The 23,116-nt window shown below is 32.0% G+C and overlaps 1 protein-coding gene across 2 annotated transcripts in view; it reads right to left on the reverse strand.

Moving 5' to 3' along the window:
• Positions 1 to 23,116, reverse strand: part of LOC140443643 (aquaporin-like) — an 88,584-nt gene that overhangs the window by 34,279 nt on the left and 31,189 nt on the right. The window contains exon 1 of one of the 2 annotated variants that reach the window (XM_072535003.1): positions 12,362 to 12,524. The exons of the other annotated variant lie outside the window; for it this stretch is intronic. Coding sequence (XP_072391104.1) covers positions 12,362 to 12,371 — 10 coding nt within the window. The 5' untranslated portion in view covers positions 12,372 to 12,524. Of the gene's footprint in view, positions 1 to 12,361; positions 12,525 to 23,116 lie in introns of those variants that run through there. 2 annotated transcript variants of the gene reach the window in all.

Below are 23,116 nucleotides of genomic sequence, written 5' to 3' on the forward strand. Positions count from 1 at the left end.
TTTTCTGCAATTTTTAGTTTAGCTCTATTTAGAAGCTTATAGATAATGTTAGGATCATAACCATTATTGAAAGCAATTTGTTTAAGAGTGTTAAGTTCTGAATTAAAATTATCATTAGAAAGTGGAAATTTGAGTAACCTATGAATGTAACTGTTGAAAGCAGCCATTTTATGTTGGGTTGGATGATTAGATGTATCATGTATAACATGATCTGTTTGGGTAGGTTTTCTGTAAATATTGTACTCTAAAGAATCTTTATTACGGGAAATAGTCATATCCAAGAAGTTCAACTTTTTATCAGATTCTGGTTCCAGAGTAAAAGAGATGTTGGGATGGAGGTTATTAAGATCATCCAGAATCTGTAAAGCATCATCTTGGGTTCCCTGTATGAGAGCTATACAATCATCAACATACCTTGACCAAAAAACTATTTTGTTGTTGTTGTTAACAAACTTCTGTTCTAAGCTGTCTAAGAAAATGTCAGCCAGAAAAGGTGATAGTGGAGATCCCATTGCTAAACCTGTTGGTTGTTTGTATATTTTTTGATTGAATTGAAAGAAGTCCTGATCCAGACAGAATTTAAGTATAGTTAAGATAGCATCTTTGTCTTTTGCTGATATGTTGCAATTGTCTAGAAGATTGTGTACTAAAGGTAATGTTTCATCTCTTGGTACAGAAGTAAACAGATTGGAAACATCAAAAGAAACTAAATAAAAACCCTCTTCTATCCTAATGTTATTTAACCGTTCAATTAGATCTAAAGAATTTTTGATGGAGAACTTAGGTTTAAAATTAGTGATAGACTGAATTGTGTTGTAAATAAACTCTGATAAAATAGAAACTGGAGTATTACAAAAACTTACCATTTACCAAAATCCATAAACACAATTGTCCCATAAGGCCGGTAGTAAGTTTTTGTAATACTCCAGTTTCTATTTTATCAGAGTTTATTTACAACACAATTCAGTCTATCACTAATTTTAAACCTAAGTTCTCCATCAAAAATTCTTTAGATCTAATTGAACGGTTAAATAACATTAGGATAGAAGAGGGTTTTTATTTAGTTTCTTTTGATGTTTCCAATCTGTTTACTTCTGTACCAAGAGATGAAACATTACCTTTAGTACACAATCTTCTAGACAATTGCAACATATCAGCAAAAGACAAAGATGCTATCTTAACTATACTTAAATTCTGTCTGGATCAGGACTTCTTTCAATTCAATCAAAAAATATACAAACAACCAACAGGTTTAGCAATGGGATCTCCACTATCACCTTTTCTGGCTGACATTTTCTTAGACAGCTTAGAACAGAAGTTTGTTAACAACAACAACAAAATAGTTTTTTGGTCAAGGTATGTTGATGATTGTATAGCTCTCATACAGGGAACCCAAGATGATGCTTTACAGATTCTGGATGATCTTAATAACCTCCATCCCAACATCTCTTTTACTCTGGAACCAGAATCTGATAAAAAGTTGAACTTCTTGGATATGACTATTTCCCGTAATAAAGATTCTTTAGAGTACAATATTTACAGAAAACCTACCCAAACAGATCATGTTATACATGATACATCTAATCATCCAACCCAACATAAAATGGCTGCTTTCAACAGTTACATTCATAGGTTACTCAAATTTCCACTTTCTAATGATAATTTTAATTCAGAACTTAACACTCTTAAACAAATTGCTTTCAATAATGGTTATGATCCTAACATTATCTATAAGCTTCTAAATAGAGCTAAACTAAAAATTGCAGAAAAGCTTGCATATTCATCACAATGTTTTCTTCAACCTACTGCTTCAAATAACACCAGATATTTCTCCTTCACCTACATTAGCAGCATTTCCAATAAAATATCTAAACTTTTTACTTCTACAATCGATAACATCAAAATTTCCTTCAAGTCACACAACACCTTAGGTTCCTTCTTAATCAACACCAAAGATAGGATGAACACACTTGACAAAAGTGGTATTTACAAATTAAAATGTGATGATTGTGATGCCTCTTATGTAGGTAGAACCATTAGAAAGTTATCCACTAGAGTTTCAGAACATTTGAAAAGACCAAACTCTTCAAGTTTTGGTCAACACTTATTATCCAGTAAACACAATTTTAACATCAACACTGGTTCATCTATCTTACATGACATTAGTAGAAAGAAAAACTATATGGAGTTGGATTTATTGGAAGATTTGGAAATTACAAGGGAAACGAATGAAAACTCTCACTGTCTTAATACTCAAATTAATTTAAATTGTACTAAATTTAAACCTATTTTTAAAAACTTTATTACAGCTTCACCTCGTGGGGGACCCAGCTCGACTGTTTAGACTTCCTGCACTGAGCACATCCATAGTAATTTTATAGTTATACCGTTGACTGTGGGTTCAACTGAACTACTTGGATTACACCCCATTTATATATTTTGCTTTCCATTTTGATTTTCAATTATTAGTATTTTAATTACATAGTCAGATCTCTTCCTTTCTATATTACAGATAGTGCTTGGTAGACCATTTTATTGTAGTCAACCACCCACTGTTTAACATATTGTTTAGTCCGCTTCTTGCATTCTTACTTTTCGTCTATTTCAGTTGCTCTCAAACTAACACCTTAATTATTACAGACATGTTTGAGTGTGAGATCTGGATTATTCAATCTACTTAAAAATATTCTATATAATTTTATATTTCATCAGTGACCTCCTATAGTAGTGTCAGTTGGACTTTTGGTCAATACTTAGTTTCATAGAATTGTAAAAGGTGCAGATCACATATCTATGATTGTGACTGCTCATCCAAGTTGTCATTTGTCACATGTCACCCCAACATTTCCGTTAGATCAGGAGCCATTCTGTCTCCGACTTCTTCAAGCAATGTAGCCTCCCTTAAATTATTTTAAAGTGTTTGTTTGTCTATTTGTAGTGTAGTGTAATGTACAATTATTTGTTTATGACATCTTGTTCTTGCCGGATAGGCCACAATTGACGAAGTAAGTCTATAAACGTTAATCATATAAAAAACCTTTTTTCAACCATAAAACTTCGAGTTTTTATCGAAGTTAATCAATTTCTTTGGTTATAAAAAAACGTTTCTTGGCTTATTTCAGATGCCCCTGAAGATGATCTAGGGATCGAAAGTACTTGGGCAAGATTTAATTAAACTGTGCTCGATATATGCCTTTTATCTGATCAAAGTTCATTAAAAATTATGTTATGTATAAATGGTGATTGGATAATGGAAGAAGTATTAATTGAATATTAAAATTATATAATATATTTGGTGATTGGATATTGATGTATTGAAAAGAAGAATAAATATAAATGCTGTTTGCTGGTTTGCTTGGTGGTTTATAAATGCTTAAAAAGAAATATATTTTAAATTGGTGGAAGCTGATAATTGGAAAAAGTAATTTCACAAAAACAAGGATAACCGAAGCACAAAGACATTGAGTGGTGATTAGAATCTATATAGCGGAAAACAGTTCATTTAGGCATTCAGTGACAAAAAGGTACAAAATTTTGTTAATATAATTTAGTTAGTGTCATGTCATTTTATAAAATAAATAATTTGTAGGTCTTTCATAGCTCTTTGCTCTCAAGCAATAAATAAAAAAAAACACTGTTGCTAAGTAACTTATGAAAGTATTTTTTATTGTTATTTTTTACTCAAAATATATTAGGTATGTACAGCTGGTTCCCGAAAAAACTGATACGACTCTTAAAGCGTAATTTTGTAACAAATTGAGCAATGTATTTTGAAGGATAAATACTTATTATTTACATACTGTCACTGTCACTGCCAAATCTTAAAATTTGTCAAATAACTTATTCTGTTCAACATCAAAAAATGGTTCCACATGCTAACAAAGGACATTTTTGTTTATTGTTTAACAATCTGCCCATTGGGCATTAAGCATTTGGTATAGTAAAAAATAAGACAAAACAAATAACAAAGAACTAAAGGCAAGGAATGTAACGAAATTAGAAGATGGTTGGTCACTATCTGCCGTAGAGAACCATTTTAACGTAAGCAGAACAACAGTTTTTAATATTAAAAAAAGATGGAGAGAACAAGAAACTCTCGAAAGAAAGTAAGGTTCTGGAAGGCCAAAAATATCTACTGCTCATAAAGATCTTACGGTTTTGTAGAGATTAGAAGAGAATCCAGAATTTTGAAGATGCGAAAACTGCAAGAATTATGTCACATTTTCCAGGAAGAAAGCCAACAACTTGGCACAGAATTAAAGCATCGCGTCTTAGGTACCGAACTGCAGCAATAAAACAAGCTCTTACACCACATTAAAGCAATCAAGACTTTATTATTTTCTTTAAACCATCAGCTACAAAATCAAGATTTTTGGGACAGAGTAATATTTACAGATGAGAAAAATTTTCAATCTTCTGAAAAAGTCAAAATTAGGGTATATAAACCAGATAATAATAGATTTAATTCTCTATATGTTATCGAGCAGCTAGTCATCTTAGCTCCAATGTATGGGGATGAATCTCATCTAGAGGAATGGGAATGGTAAGGCGTATTGATGGCAGGTTTGTTGTGCAGACTTATCTGAATATTCAAGAAAACATCATGTTTCCCAGTGTAGAACAGTTGTATCCAGAAAATAATTTTATCCTCCAACAATACAACTGTCCTGTTCACAGTAATATAATAAACCAGTGGCTCTAGAATAACAACATCGAATACAGTCCAGATTTAAACCCAATCGAGAATGTGTGAGGGGTTATTATAAAACGGTTGTATCGGCGTAATTTTATACCTCAAAATGCTGAAGAGCTATGGCACGGTATACAACAGGTTTGGAAAGAGCTCTTTAAAGAAGAGAATTTCATAGTTCCTTTCACGCAGATGGACCGAAGACTGCAAGCTGTTATCAATGCTGATGGAGATATTACAAAATATTAATTTTATTTCGCTTTCTTTCAAGAGTTCTTGTTCCCTCCATTTTTTATTAATAGAAAAACTGTGGTTCTGCTTGTGTTAAAATATTTTGCTGCCTTTGATAGTGTTTAGTTATCTTTTAGTTTGGTTACAATTCTTGCTTTAATATATTGTTGAGTTAAGGTGGCTCTTGGCCTGCTCAAGAATAAGTCTCAATTCTCTCCTATTCTTCGCCTTGGCTTTTCAGTTTCGTACCTGATCCTTAAATCGTGCTCTCGGTCTGCCTCTCCTTCTCACTCCATCTATTCTTTGGTTATAAATATGTTTTGGCAGCTCCATCTCATTCATTCTCTCTATGTGACCTAACCACCGCAGCCGGTTTATTTTGATGTACCTAATAATATCAGGTTTTATGCCGGAGGATTTTACGTTCAAAGCATCTTAAACGTTCTTCGTCGCTCTTTGTCATCGTCCATGTTTCCGACGCGTAGATGAGGATGGGCTTGATAAGAGTTCTGTATATCACTAGTTTCGTTCTTTTTGTAACTAGGCTTGTTGTTAAAAATTTTTTTATTCCAAAATAGGCTCTATTTGCCAGATATATCCGTTTGTTAATTTCTGCAGTTACTGCATTATTCTGATTAAGTTATGAACCTAGGTATATAAACTCTCTTACTCCTTTGAAAGTATATGTTCCGATCGTTAGATCTTCGGGTTGTGCTACTTGTATATAATTTGTTACTTTCATATACTTCGTCTTACTAGTGTTAACCTCTAGTCCCATTGTTTTTGTTGCTGCTTCAAGCGCCTTGAATGATTCGACCACGTCCGCCTTTTTTCTTGCAATATTGTCGATGTCATCGGCGTACGCTAGTAATTGTACGCTGCGATTAATAATAGTTCCTCTGGTTGTTATTCCAGATTCTCTTATCGCTTTCTCTAGTGCAATATTGAATAGAAGGCATGATAAACTGTCTCCTTGTCTAAGTCCTATCTGAGATTGGAACGTTCTGGAAACTCCGTTCTGCACTCTAACTTTACACTCGACTCTTCAGAGGGTCGATTTCATCCATTTTACTAAGACTGTCATTTATATAATCTTTATAAAATGCAGAAATTCAAAATAATATCAAAATTTAGATCTTCATAATTATTACAGTTTATTAATTAACATATGCAATCAATTGTTTGTTAATTGTTTGTTTATTTTATTATTTGTCTGTCATAATAAATATAATATAATGTCAGATCAATTAAATACACTGCTCAAAATGATCAAAATAAATATTACTAAGAGTTGTATCAGTTTTTTTAGGAACCAGCTGTACATCTTTTGATTTTATTTAGTTTTTCTATTTCTCTTCCATATAAAAATTATGTTTTTATGCTTCTGTATTTTTACACCTACTTAGAAACTATTAAAATAAATATTTACATTTTTTGATATGCAAGCCGAAATTAAATCACCATTAAGCCGGAATGACCACTAATTTTTCAACATAGGCCGGAATAAAAGTTTTTTGCATTTTAGTGAAATTAATTTTTTTTGGCGAATAAAAAACACGTTTTTTTATTAATTATTTTGATAAAACAACCTCAAGCTGTCAAATATACTTTAAATCCATTTTCTCGATTATTTCGTTTCCTTAATATTTACGTCTTAAGTCGAATATTCCTAAACTGGGCCGTTATTAGGTCAATTTACCATAATATGGTATGTCTTAAAAATGTTAGTAGATCTAATCTGTGAAATGAATCAAAAGTACATTCAATTTTGCCAAATCCCCTGTGGGAGTTATTTATTATCAGTATTGTTAAAAATCTGCTTTAATCTTTTTAGTTGAAAGGTAAAAAAGATGTAAAGACAAAAACTGATTTTCGGTTAAAGTGGTAAATACGGGTTTTAATATTTTAGCTGTTTAAATGCTGTGTATATTACTTGACTGACTTGACGATAATGTGCGGTATTCTAAATGAAACTAAAAATAACTGCATTTTATCGACTACGTAAATAAATAGGTACATTTAATTTATCAATTACCGTAATGTTGGTATAAAAATATACTAATCTATGGCCATTTATTTTTTTATATATAAAATTTGTATTCGAAATCGCACGTGTCTCCAAAATTATTTTTAGGGTTCTTGTGGTACATATATCTTATAAAAACAGCGTGATCTTGATATTTTATTATCACTCGTTTGACACAAACAATCTGCGATATTTATAAACTAACTGAAACTATTTCTACATATCAATTGACTCACCCTGTCACCATTTTAAAATAAAAATAAAAATAATAAAAAAATAATTAGCGTAGGTTAACAAGGACTCCGTTGAGGTTTATTAATTATATCGTAATTTATATAAACCATTAAACATTTTCATAACCAAAAGTAAGGAATATAAATATCGATTTAAGATCTCATATAAATCAGTGATTCAGGATTCAATAGAGAAATGACGTAAAAACTCTTACAAAAAACTGTTAAAAAAAATTTAAACAAACAGCGATGCAAAACTAAAAGATGATCTGGATGTTGCAGTGCATTGAGCAGTGCTCACTATAAGAAATTTCGTAATTATTATAAGGACGATGAAAAATATGTCATTTTGTTATTTCATATTTTCGTATTTTTTTGTATTTAGATATAAAAGGCAATAGCAAGTTGTTACTTATAACTATTTACATAAAGTAAACTTTCATATGTCTTGACTTTTATACAGCTATAATATATGGAATAGGTTCTCTTCGAATAAAATCTATTCGATTCGATTTAACTGCCTTCACTACTCCAGGTAGTGTGTGGTTGCGTTTCATTGCGCTTCATTGCGTTTCATTGCTTTTCCACCCAGAACAAGGTGCCAGGCAAGGATGTATACTATCTCCACAACTATTTAATATATATGGAGAACATATGTTTGAGTTGAGAAAAAGGTATCTCATTAAATGGCCGAAAAATAAATAATCTACGCTTTGTTGATGCTACAAATCACCTTGCCAACAACCAAGAAGACCGGATTAATCTCATACGGCTAGTTAAAAATAAAAGTTAAATTTATCAAAGATAAAAATCATAGTAAATAAGCAATACAACAAACATTAACATATAACCAAAATTGACCGGTTTGATGTTGTAAACTCTTACTTATATCTGGAATCATTGATCACAAATACAGGGATACTCCATAAGGAGATTAAATGAAGCCGTGATCTAGCCAAGGTCGCAATGGAGAAGCTGACCAAAATATGGAAAGACCCCAATATTTCAGAAACCCAAAAAATGAGATTGGTAAATTGCATAAAATTTCCAATACTGAAATATGGACGCGAATCTCTAGATACTAAGACAATCAAAATAGACAAAGATACACGTTACTGAAATGATTTGTTGGAGAAGAATGTTGCAAATTCCATGCACCAATCATAGAACACATAATTATATTCTAAGGGACCTAAAAAGCAGTAAGAGTCCATTCTTCGGTAAAATCCAACTGAAACAATTAAAATATGAGGCCAGGTATAGACAATATGGAGGAAGTCATGATTCAAGGGAAGGTAGAAAGTCAAAGACCACGAGAAAAATCCCCAACAAGATGGATTGACCAAATCCCAGGAAGATACAGGAGATCTATGCACGATGTAATATAAATGACCAAAGAGAAAAGTCTATGGAAACAGATGATACACGATATTACAACTCCAACTTCCAGGGAATACTGAAGAGTGAGGTACAAAAATTAAAACTCACAAGAATAATGTATAGAACAAAAACACTCACGTTAAAGTCAAATACTTAACTCTATTAAAAAATAATTAAAATAAAGTAAACCGCTGGGAGGGACATTTTGACAGACTTGAACAAGTAGACAAAACAATAACGCGAAAAAGTAGATAGAAGAATATTAAAAAAACATCCATAAAATAATATACCAAGCTTTTATAAAGTTCGGCAGGCTATAAAAATATTTTCTCAAAAACAGTCAACTTACTATAAGAATTATTGAAAATAGCCAAATTAGATTATGTATTAAATTTGTACAAGTTGATAAGCGACACATGAAAACAACGTAAGTTATAAAACGAGTGGAACATCGGAATAATATGCCCATTGCATAAAAAAATGCAATTTACTCTCTACTGAAGAATTTTTGAAACGAGCTTATTGTTATTTTTATTTTTATTGTATCAAATCAACATTCTAGAGTAAAATATTGTAGAAGTACACAAAAAAGCTTTAATTTGAGCTATGCTACATTAGATTTAACCCAATAGTTTATGAAAAATTAATGACTGAATGTCCAAAAATGTCAATTTTTCTTCATTTTTAGTTTTTGAAATAACTTTTGTAAAAATTAATTTTTTATGCAAAAGTCAATACATTTTAGCTCTTCTAAGTTAAAAAGATCTGATCGGTCAATTAGTTTTTGAGATACGTTTAATTGTTTAGAAAATTCTTAAAATTGTATAAATTTTGCAGGGCCAAAACTTTTTTTGTAAAACAGATCTAATTCTACATGGATTCTATTCTTGATAGATTACATTTTTTATGTATAAATAAAAATATTTGATTAAAAAATGTTTTATCTCCTTATTTATTGCTTTGAAGTAAGGGCAACTTTTGCGACAACTTTTGCGTTGTCAGCTACGTTAAGTTACAGCGCTCACTATACATTATACACAATTTTAACTAATTGATTCTTATAGCTGAAGTCAAGGCAAAGATTGAAAAAAAAGTTTTCTACAGCCAGTAAAAGTGGAGTTCGCCGAATTTGTTTATAAAATTACAGCTGCTTTGTTTATAACAATTATTGATTAAAATCGGCGCCATTTGTTTCTAGTCTATATTTTATAACGATATAATTTTTATTTAAAAAACAGCCTCTATAGATAAAAACCATAAGTAAATTTGACTGTTTTTTCAAGGAGCTGAATTGACTTGGTGATGCGGGAACATTTTTTCTGTCGGCCCGGCGAGAAAAAATTTGGAAAATCCCCGGCGCTCGGAAAAATTAATCATATCTCTGTTAAATATGGATTAATTTCTCTCTTTTTTTATCTTAATTTATCTCTATAGCTTAATTAATTTATATCGCAAAAGGCGACTCTATTTCAAAGCACTAAATAATGGGTGGAACAAATGTTTGGGCAAATATTTTTATTGGAACATAAGAATATAATTGACATAGAAAAAAATCTGTTTAGAATTAAATCCCTATCTTAAAAAAAAGTTCTGCTCCTACAAAATTTATAAACATTTAAGACTTTTTATAAAAAAATAAACGCCTCGAAAAGAAATGGACCGATTGGATCTTACGAAGTTTCATTCGATTTGTAATTAAAAGAGTTATAATATAACGCTTTTTGCATAAAAAACAGAATGTTTACAAAAATATTTCAAAAATAAAAAGTGTGAAAAATTGACAATTATGGACTTTTAATCGTTAAGAAGAACATTGTTAAGCAGACCAAGACTCACAAAGGGTTGTAGCGCAATTAGAAGAAGAAGAAGAAGAATCGGTAATGTTAAATGTTGAAACTGTTTCTTAGAGTCATCCATGGAAGAATAAGAAGTGCGAGGAACAAATATCGCACAGACAGTTCGGCTTCATTAACGCAGTGGGTACCAGAGAGGCACTTTTCGGAGTACAGGTACTGATTCAAAGATGCAGGGACGTTAACTGCGACGTATACGTGTGCTTGATCGATTATGAAAAGGCATTTGACAGAGTTCAACATCAAAAGATGATAAACATTTTAAAAGAAGCAGACCTGGATGACAAAGACCTCGGAATAATTTCAGAACTATACTGGAATCAGACCGCATACATGAAAATTAACGGAGAAGAAACAGATCACATAAAAATACTACGTGAAGTTAGACAGGGATGTATCCTATCGCCGTTGATATTTGATATGTACTCAGAGAAAATTTTTAACGAGACTCTTTACGGAATAGACGAAGGCATCCTTCTAAATGGTGAAAGAGTAAACAATGTTAGATATGCCGACGACACCATGGTGATAGCAGATAGTTTAGAGGGACTTCAGAGGCTAATGGACAGAATAGACGAGTACAGTCAATAGTATGGACTAAACATTAATACCCACAAAACGAAACAAATGATTATCAGCAAGGAGAATATAAATGGGGCTCATCTATACATTAATGGGACGCAGATAGAGCGAGTAAAACAGTATTGCTACCTGGGAACTATTATAAACGAACAGTGGAGCAATGTACAGGAAATAAAGTGCCGCATAGGAAAGGCAAGAACGGTCTTTAACAAAATGTGCTCCATCTTCAAAAGTCACAACATATCCCTAGATACAAAAATGAGACATTTGAGATGCTATGTTTTCTCTGTGTTGTTGTACGGGGCAGAGGCATGGACGCTTACAGTCACCACTATTAAAAAACTTGAAGCATTTGAGATGTGGCTTTATAGAAGAATGCTGAGAATATCATGGACAGCAAGGATCACGAACAAGGAAGTTCTAGAAAAAATGAAGAAGGAACCAGAGATTGTGTTTACGATCAAACGCATAAAATTGCAATATCTGGGACACGTTATGAGAAATCAGCACCGTTACTCCCTGCAGCAGTCTATATTGCAAGGTAAAGTCAAGAGTAAGCGAGGACCCGGTAGAAGGAGAATATCATGGCTGCGGAATTTAAGAACATGGTTTAAGAAAACCTCAACGGAGCTGTTTCGAGCCGTAGCGAGGAAAGTAATGATTGCCAGTATGATTTCCAACATCCGAAACGGATAGGAACCAGAAGAAGAAGAAGAACCAGGAGTTTGGAGTTGCAAACAGTTGCAGGTTACTTAAGGCATTTCCCTTCATAATGCTGTGCTGGTTTCAAAAACGCATCTTTTTTTTCTCTACAGCTTGCGCCAATATATTAATTATCATTTCCTATCGTTAAAAGAAAGAAATAAATTGTGTATTTGTCTGATTAAAGAATCTATTGAATCTGTCTGAATTACAATAGTCTATGTCAATAAAAAAAGAACAATATACAAAATTATCATTTAAATTACATGCCAAATGATATCAAAAAAAACTTGGACCTATAGAACCCCTTATGTTTTTAACAATCCCAAAAATTAAGTTATTCCATAATTTAACACATTCAATAAACAAAACTCAAGTGTTATAAACACAACAACAGAAAAATTGATTTGATTAATTAAAATAGTATGAATGAAAGGCAAAAAATGGATTATTTAATAAATATCAAAGAGAGAATCAGATCTTTTAAATAAGAAATCAGGAATTTAAAGGAAAAATCAGAGAAATATTTAAAAAAAAACTTAAAACATAGTAATGAAAAACTTTCATAAAATGAGAAAAGCAATATTATTATTTAAGGTAAAAATAAAAAAGAATAAAATTTTAAATAAATTGTATAAATTAAAATTTTTTATTAATAACTTACTAATTCTCATCTTTTCGCCGATTTTAAATCTTACGGATCAAAATACCAACTGTGAATTTAGGCTTGTCAATAGACTCAATAAACCAATGATTCAAACATTAACAACTAATCGTAGGTAACTCTCGAAAAACTTTCAGTAACACTGGACAAGTTCAAAATCAAACAGTTGTTTTCATTCAAAAAATAATAGAGCTTGCGATTATCCCCACATAAAATGTTTTGTTTATTTTTAGAAAATTAATACCAGGTCATTTATTTTTGTGAATTACTCGTTGTTGTTTTTTTGGTTTTTGAAATAAATAAAAAATGTGATATAAAAGCACATGGCGTTTTGTGTTGACTACACAAAAATTTATTTTGTTTGGTTTTAATGTTGGCATCATTGTTTTTGTCATTTTTGTTCTAGAATAATTAAGTAGATATATTTAATTTTTTTAATTTTTAAGGAATTTGTAGTAAGAGTGCTAAAAGTACAGCCCGCAACAAAACAAACAGGAATCAGTAGATTGGCGGAATATCACACTATTGTGGGTTACAGGCCACCGGTATATACACGGTAATCAAAGAGCTTATAAACTAGCTAGAAAAACATCAGCAGTTAATATAATTTTAATCTTTATAAAAACTTTAAAACAGTTGTAAAAAAATTTGTAAAAAATTAAAATTTAGATTAACCCATTAGCGCCGAGATTAATATATTATTGATTTTGTATTATTTTTGGCCATATTATTAATGAACTGTGTTTATATAAGAAAAAACTTCATAAAATATTTTTTCTGAGATATTTCATTTCTGAGATATTAAATGTTGCCTTAAAGCAACGCTAGGCGCGTACACTACCTAGTTTTTGTTGAAAATAATAAACCAAAAAATTAAAGCATTTGGGATACAGTAAAGTAGGCAATAAAACAAAAATAGATATTTATTCATAAAAAATGTAATTCGGTGTGATTAATTATAAAAATTTACACTATCGAGAGCGGTATAAAATAAGAAGTACATAGTCCAATATCACATTTTAAACACATTGTTCTAACGATAGATTTACATGTTTTAGACGCACGTCTTCTCTTTTTCCCATCTGGAATATACTGTATCAAATGATTGATGGTGTCAAAACGAATGTCATCCGATACTCGGCTGTCGACAGATGCTGTCAAGGAAGCCGACGGTCTTCCACTTCCTTTATTAAGTACACTATACTTCGCTAAATATGTGCTTACAATCTCTCTTCTAAAATCTAATTGGGATACATTTTCTCTGTCAGTTTTATTATACAATATCCAACTATTCTGTAATGCAACATCAAGCATCCACGTAAAAATTGGCCAATACCATTTTTTGCCACGAATACTGATCCGGTAGCAACTTACATTATGATCCATTACATCCAACAAAAGTTGAACATTTAAAGGAGCAGCTAGCAATTAGTAAAAATAAAATAGAAAAATTAAGAGAACTACATTTATACTTGAAGTTAATTAAACTATAAATTTCAAAATATTACTGTTATTCAAACTGTCGACTTGGTATATATATATATATATATATATATATATATATATATATATAAACCTAGAGCTAAGATTAATACTATTATAAAAATTAATGTTAAACTCACCAGTCTTCCGGGTTGAACCGCGTCGATATCCATTGGGCCGAGCTTTCGACATCCTCTCTGATGTCTTCTTCAGGGCTTCCGAGGTCTCAGTCTCCTGAGTCCCCAGACACTACTACACTCACTAGTCACTTCACTACTGCTCGGCCCAATGGATATCGACGCGGTTCAACCCCGGAAGACTGGTGAGTTTAATATTAATTTTTATAATAGTATTAATCTTAGCTCTAGGTTTAATATATATATATATATATATATATATATATATATATATATATCTATATATATATATATATATATATATATATATATATATATAGAAAGAGAGAGAGAGAGAGAGAGAGAGAGAGAGAGAGAGAGAGCAAGTCGAAAGTTTGAATAACAGTAATATTTTGAAATTTATAGTTTAACTAACTTAAAGTATAAATGTAGTTCTCTTAATTTTTCTATTTTAGTTTTACTAATTGCTAGCTGCTCCTTTAAATGTTCAACTTTAAATTCCAGAGTATCTTTTTCATTTTTGTGCTTACTTGTGAAAACTCAATTTTTTAGGGACCTATATCTACTAGTATTTCTAGTAGCACTATCCGACGGGCTTGACCTGGGCGACCTTCTAACAACATTGTTTTGTTCTTCTGTTTTTACCTGGGTTCGGCTTCTACAATTATTTTGCAAATGACCTATTTTTCTGGAATTATAACATCTTTTGTTTTAATTTTAATATTTTTGTTGAATATATATATATATATATATATATATATATATATATATATATATATATATATATATATATATATATATATATTTCTTTGTAGTACCAATTGACTTCTGGACGAAAAGTATTCCCATTTGGCATCCGTGAATATTCACGGGCCACAATATACAGCGAATTCTGTTGCGGTACCAATTGGCATCAATCGCTGTTGCGGTTTCTTTGGCATCGATTGGCTTTGGACCTTTAGCATCCATTGGTTTATGACTCAAGTCGACAATAATACCTAAAGGTTTCGGTGGAATTCTACCTGAGTCAATTCATCTGTTCAGTCATTGTAATATTTTGTTGTCGAAACGGATGTTTAAAAATTTAACTTGTTAGAGTATATAACTCTTTATCTATAAATTGTAGGCAGGTAGTTATTGCTTTTTTCGAGATTGAATATTTTTCTTTTAAAATTATGACAGCTTCAAATTTGATTTAATTTGCTAAATACTTTTATTTTACATTTTTTAAGCTCAGTAATTTAAAAATGTTTTATCGTCTTTTAACAACTTCTAGTCTGATTATTCCCTGAGTAAAAGAGCTCTGTTGTAATGAATTATTTGGTATTACTAAAGAAATTCTGGTATAGTAGGATTAAATGTTAAAATTATATGTTACAATGATTGTAACTTCATGTCTTGGGCTGTTACGTCGCATTATAGGCTATATGGGCTGTATTTTCTCGTTCTTGTTCGTATTTCTCTTCGATTTGCATTTTCGATGACACTTTCCAATATTTTAGCAAATTCAAAGTCCATGAAAAATACTTAGAAAGCAAACAAAAGTACTTATAAGAGTATACGACCATTTGATAACACTCACTGTGAAAATTTTTGCAAGTGAAGATGTTTAAGACAACAGGCACATTATTGCCGAACGCAAAGTGCACATAACTTTCTCCTTTATTTTTTGGTATCTGACTTCTTACAACTGTGGTTGTAAGGTTGTAAAAAAAGGTATAATTGTTAATAACTTTAAAACTTAACAGTTTACGAAATAATCCCATTTTACAAATCAGCTGCACAACTCTGATTTAATGCAATTACTCATAGCCACGAAGGAGAAATAGGCTAAACCATGAATACTTCTTAATTTCGGTATGAAATACCTTTAACAAAAGTTAAGAATGTACTATAAAGTATGAATAATTAAGTAATAACATGCTACATGTTTTGACATTGCATTATTTTATGTTTCATGAATTTGGCCAAATCTTATCATACGTTAATTCAATCCATAGTAATATTAAATTTACAAGAGAAATAAAACAAAACCAGTCAAGAAATTTTCTAGACTTAAAAATTATAACAATTGAAAACAAACACGAGTTCTCTGTATTTCATGAACCTATACATACTGACACAACCATACACTTCATCCCATCCTGCACAACATAAATTAGCAGCCTACTATAGTATGTTCCACAGATTGACAGAAATCCCAATGTCAAATAATAACTTCGAAGTAGAATTGAATATCATTAAACTTATAGCAATAAATATTGGATACAACGAACACATAATAAACAAAATGTTACAACAAAAACTACTCAAGAAAGCCCTTAAATCAATCTTCCCACCACAAGAGAAAAAGCCCAATACAATATATTGCTCGATCACGTCATATACAGGTAATATATTAACTAAAATAGCCAGACAGATCAAAAGAAAAGAATAACACCAGCATTTAAATATATTAAGAACAACAAGAGCCAAACGAAAAACATGCACTTACACACTGGGGTTTATAAACTCACCTGTGGAGACTGTCCAAAAGCTTACATCGGTCAAACCGGTAGAGCCTTCAACAAACGTATAACAGAACATAAAAGGGCTTTCAATAATAGGAAAACAGAATCCACATATGCACTTCACCTTCTAGATCATAATCATTCTTTTAACGACCAATTTTAAATTCTTCACGTCCAAAATAAAAGCCTTAAGCTATCTTTATTAGAATCTATGAAAATTAAAAGACACCAATTCTGAATGACGAACTTGAGACTAACAACTCCCCCCCTCCTCAACCTGTTCAGTGAAACTATATAACCTGAACGCACAGTAGGTTAACCATCACTTAAGAAAGGCAAGTTGCCGAAACAGCTGTAGTGACAATTACTAAATAAATTTTGTGGAAGTACAGAAAACAAAAGTTTTCAGTTGTTTTATTCTAGAAATTTTACATTTCATCATAAATTGTTAAGTTTCACACTAGTTTTTCAAAATGAGAGATGACAGAATGATATACAAATAAGCAAGAAATCGTTCTTGTTGTTACTAATGAAAATGGTACCAGTATTCGACAGGTGGCAAGGAATTTTATCGTCAGTTCTTCCGTCATCCATCATGCTTGGAATCGATATGTAGAAACCGGTCGATATAAAAGACGCATTGGACAGGGTCGTAAAAGGAAATCAAACCCAAGAACTTCCTTCAGCAGCACGGGATTCAAACCATGGATTGGCCACCCCTGAGTCGCGATCTAAATCTAATTGAACATAGCTTAACTTTTTGGATCAATAGCAACAACTACTCCGATGGCTAATGCCTCTCCCGGTGTTGAATTACACTATTGATCCAAATGGTTGCAGAACAACACAACTCACCAAGTGTGAAACACTAGACAGCTGTTTCGGTCCACCCAGACTATCATTAGTGACGTTTGGGTTCACCATTGGAAAGTTGTCCGTTCTGCTTTGGGGACTGTGTCCTCTGACTATAAAATATAAGCGAAAAATTGCAATACACTCTTAACTGCTCAACATATCAAGGTGTTATAGCAGGTGTTCCGCGTGCAATGCTGCCATGTTCACATGTACAGCGTGGAAAACAAGAGTCATTTGCTGTCGGTTAAGGTTACCGAAAACCCAAGCAAAGCTTAACTTTTTGGATCAATAGCAACAACTACTCCAGTGACTCCAATAGTGAACATGGCAGCATTGCACGCGGAACACCTGCTATAACACCTTGATGTGTTGAGCAGTTAAGAGTGTATTGCATTTATTCGCTTATACTAATTGAACATCTTTGGGATATGTTAGATAGATGTGTCCCGAGGCGCCCACATCCACCTCAAATCCTTCAACAACTAAAAGAAACTCTAATCGAAGAATGGGAAAATATAGGTACCTCAACAAGATATCGACAGACTTATACGCAGCGTGCCACGTAGATTTCAAGCACTAATTCGCGCTGGTGAAAAATACACACGATATTAAGAATCAATTTTTCTTCATATCCTTACGTTAGAGATGTGGAACAACTGCTTATTCCATTTTATTTGTTGTAGTGTTTTCAAGTTGTTATGATTATCTTCAAAATGGTATGTAGAAATGGTTTTAATTTATTAAATTTATTTGAACAAAACATGATTCCTTTATTCAGGTAATAAGATTTCTATATTATTAAAATTATTAAGACGCAAATATGTGTGAGGCAAAATTAATAACAAACTATGAACGAATAAATAAACGAAACACAAATATAGAGATATCAGCAGCAGTGGTGAGAAAAGCAAAGAATAGTAGAAGGCAGGAGAGTAATAATATCCCAGTTAAAGACAAAAAATGATCCAGAAATTGAAATTTCATAAGACACTTTAATAAAATATAGGTAGAAGAGCGAGCACTAAATCCTACATATCTGATCTACCCGAAAATGTATTACTTTGCTATACTATAAAATACTAGTTATGTTTGGATCAACAGAAACAACTACTCCGAGGGCTAATACCCCTACCGGCATTGAATTATACTATTGATCCTATAGTCGCAGAACAACACAACCCATCAAGTGTGAAACGCCAAACAGCTGTTTCGGTCCGCCAGACCTCATCAGTGACGCTTGGCTTCTCCATTGGAAAGTTGTTCGTTCTGCTTAAGGGTACAAGGTCCTCTGAATCTCAAATGTAGATGAGAATGCAATCCACTCTTAACTGATCAACATTTAATATGTAATCACAGGTGTTCCGTGTGCAATGCTGCTAGGTCACCTATGTGATCAGTTAAGAGTGGATTGCATTCTCATTTACATTTGAGATTCAGAGGACCTTGTCCCCTTAAGCAGAACGGACAACTTTCCAATGGAGAAGCCAAGCGTCACTGATGAGGTCTGGCGGACCGAAACTGCTGTTTGGCGTTTCACACTTGATGGGTTGTGTTGATCTGCGACCATTGGATCAATAGTATAATTCAATGCCAGTAGGTGTATTACCCCTCGGAGTAGTGGTTTTTGTTGATCCAAACATAATTGGTTGGGTTTCGGTGACCTAAATCAATCAGCAAAGGGCTCTTGTTGTTCCAAGTTGTACATGGGTGACCTGGCAGCATTGCACACGAAACACCGGTGATGACATATTAAATGTTGATCAGTTAAGAATGGATTGCATTCTCATTTACATTTGAGATGCAGAGGACCTTGTCCCCTTAAGCAGAACGGACAACTTTCCAATGGAGAAGCCAAGCGTCACTGATGAGGTCTGGCGGACCGCAACAACTGTTTGGCGTTTCACACTTGATGGGTTGTGTTGTGCTGCGACCATTGGATCAATAGTATAATTCAATGCCGGTAGGGGTATTAGCCCTCGGAGTAGTTGTTTCTGTTGATCTAAACATAATTAATTGGGTTTCGGCGGCCTAAACCGATCAGCAAATGGCTCTTGTTGTTCCAAGCTGTACATGGGTGACCTGGCAGCATTGCACACGGAACACCTGTGATGATATATTAAATGTTGATCAGTTAAGAGTGGATTGCATTCTCATTTACATTTGAGATTCAGAGGACCTTGTCCCCTTAAGCAGAACGGACAACTTTCCAATGGAGAAGCCAAGCGTCACTGATAAGGTCTGGCGGACCGAAACAGCTGTTTGGCATTTCACACTTGATGGGTTGTGTTGTTCTGCGACCATTGGATCAATAGTATAATTCAATGCCAGTAGGGGTATTAGCCCACGGAGTAGTTGTTTCTGTTGATCCAATCATAATTGGTTGGGTTTCGGTGACCTAAACCGCTCAGCAAATGGCTCTTGTTGTTCCAAGCTGTACATGGGTGACCTGGCAGCATTGCACACGGAACACCTGTGATGACATATTAAATGTTGATCAGTTGAGAGTGGATTGCATTCTCATTTACATATAAAATACTAGCTTTTATCCTCGATTCGATTGTGATGGCGTCTTCTGCCGAGAAGTATCCCTTGAAAATACAACTTTTTTTAATAAAATGTATCATCTGTGCTTATTTGTGTCTCTGTCAAAATTGCAAAAATAATCAATATGATCGGTTAAAAAGTTAAACAGGGAATTCGAAAAAAAAACAAGCCGACAAACACCTTACACTCACATTTATAATATTAGTTAATATTTTCACAGAAAAAAAGACAAAGCATAACCAGAGATAGATAAAAACTAAGCATCTTAACGAAAGAATCTTATTAACACAGCGCCAAACCACATTTTCAAAATTCACAACATTTTTAATGCATTTACAACCCCTAACATTAAATGCTTTTTAATACACAACGTTTTAGCAATGTGCTTCAAAAAATTATACACATGGCGCTGAGAAATAAGGTTATAAAACCTTTCAAAAAGAATAAAAGACTGCAGATAACAAGAAAGTAAGACAAAACCAATAATATATTGTAAATCCAAAAACTAAACAAAAAATATCCATTCTAAGAATTAAACTCAAACGCGAATCGACCAGATGTTACTCGAACCTTTATAAACCTGGAATCTAAGACAATCTAAGTGACTAACTGGCTTCCAAAATCGTATCACATCCTGTAGATGCCAATTGAACCGCTAAGCTGTAACGACATGAATATCGCTTCAACTCAATATACACAAATCGATGGTGGCGCTGCTTATTTTTTGCCTCGAACTACGATTTATTTACGAATCAAAAAACGGTCCAATTGGATTCCGGGTTCATATCGCGTAAAGAGCCTTATAATATCATCCACTATGCGTTTCTGATATTATTTTGAAGAGGTCAATTGGCATCCGAATACCGGATGCCAATTGACCAGCGGAAGCCAATTGAACCTACAACTTTACATGTGGGAAGTCAATTGTTACCGTAAATAAATATATATATATATATATATATATATATATATATATATATATATATATATATATATATCGAGAAAAGGAATACGACCGTCAATCCAATATAAACTAAGGAACACTCGAAGAGTGGTGGGTTTTTCGGTCAAAGTGGAGAAATAAAAGACAAAGAAGGTGGCTACTTCATCTATTTATTGAAGACGTTTCGCTTTCTGCTCAGAAAGCATCATCAGTTCATCTAAAAAGAACAATATGAAAAACCAAACATCCATAGAGAAGTTATATGTGTGTTACCTAAAAACACAGGTATACACAAGGAACAGCATACACAAGGAATAATTCGAGGAAAATAACAATACCATACATAAAAGGAGTATCAGAAAAACTTAAAAGGATAGGAAATAAATTCAACATTTCAACATTATTTAAAACAACAAACACATTGAGATCTAGTTTGTCTAAAACCAAACCTAACAATGAACAAGAAAGGACAAATAATTGCATTTATAAAATACCCTGTGAATGCGATCAGTTTTATCTAGGGGAAACATCAAGGCCATTAAATGTTAGAATAAGTGAACATCAATCTTATATTAAAAATAGAGAATTTGATAGATCTCAAATATGTAAACAAGCATGGGATAATGAACCTATGGTTCAATGAAACGATTCAAATATAGTCCTAGAACAAACGGATGGTAAAACGAGAAAAATCAAAGAAGCGGCTCTAATTATGCTAAATGAGGCCAACTGTGTCGCAAATTCCTCAGTAGAATTTAGTAGGATCTGGTTACCCATATTAAAAGAGGAAGTTATTAAAAAGAAAATACCAGTATTAGTAAGTCGGCAACATATAGAGGATACATAATTTATGTTTTTTAAATAACAAACATATAAAATCAGAATTTTGTGTTTACTGAAAATAAACTAAATGCACGACCAAATACTTACCATGTCGGGATAGTATTATGAAGTGTTTTTCCTGGCTTTTCCCTCATAATTTACTATGGAATCACTAACAGAAAATTTTTACTGTCATCATGGCATATGTTTGTCTTTTTATTGGCGAATTACATGCTATGATTTTTTCTGACGGATATTCTCAAGTTAAACTTGATTTAATGTAATCTAATCGAATGAACTATCTTACAAGTAAAGTCGTCCCAGGAACGCAACTCAACAATATTGGCAATATAATTTTAAAGTCGTCTACTTTAAAATGTATAATGTATGTCTGAATTGTCAATATAAATGAGTCAGATAAAATTAAATTATTAGAAGAATTTTTCACCAAGTAACAAAAAAAAAACAAAATTTGGTTAATTTACTAACGTTTGTATTTTGAGAACGATTTCCGATATATATATATATATATATATATATATATATATATATATATATATATATATACATATATATATATATATATATATATATATATATATATATATATATATATATATATATGTATATATGTATGTATATGTACATGTGTAGATAAAATTATTTCACCACTGTTAAGTTTTAATTTTTGGCGAAGCTATTTGGAAACGATCCTAAAAGCAGTACATATATTATTGAAAATAGATTTCATAGTTTATTAAACACAACTTTGTTTTTATTCTTTGATCCGAATAAACCCCAACCATAGTAATCTAGTGATGACACCCACAAAAATGTCTATTAATAATTTTGGCGGCGAGCCTTAACACTGACCTGCATTTATTACTAAATATAAATCTGAATATGTTCGCAAAACAAGCAATCAAATAAACAACTTATACTCATCATGTTTACACAATAAAAAAGCATGCATTATGGCGTTAAATGAACAATATTAACAGGATCATTTTTTTGTGCAAGAGATAAATTTTTTAAATACATTTATTTCGAAAATTTACGGGCAATTTATTTATACAGAACTTTATATTATTAAGTGTGTGTATCATCCTCCAAAATTTCTCAAATGAAAATAGGTATCACGTGCGACATCGTTCAAAAGATTTTAGCTGTCAAATATATCTACAAGTAATGAAAATATATGAATCGATCATTTCAGAAACAACATGAGTCAGAAATTATAGTTTCGAGTAAATCACAAAAAAACTGTTTTAAAGCGCTGTAAGAAAAACTGCTTTAAAATAATTGTTACAATAATATTTCATTATCCTCTAAATTATGCATTACATATTTTTTGTAAATTTTTTTAAGTCATATTATGGTTTTAAAAAAGTGACTTATGTTGTTTCAGAAAGGAAATAAAAAAATCTTTTTTTTTTGGAAATTTTATTGTGTCAAACAAAGT

Source organism: Diabrotica undecimpunctata, chromosome 6, assembly GCF_040954645.1.
Source record: "Diabrotica undecimpunctata isolate CICGRU chromosome 6, icDiaUnde3, whole genome shotgun sequence".
In the NCBI taxonomy this organism is placed as follows: Eukaryota; Metazoa; Arthropoda; class Insecta; order Coleoptera; family Chrysomelidae; genus Diabrotica; species Diabrotica undecimpunctata.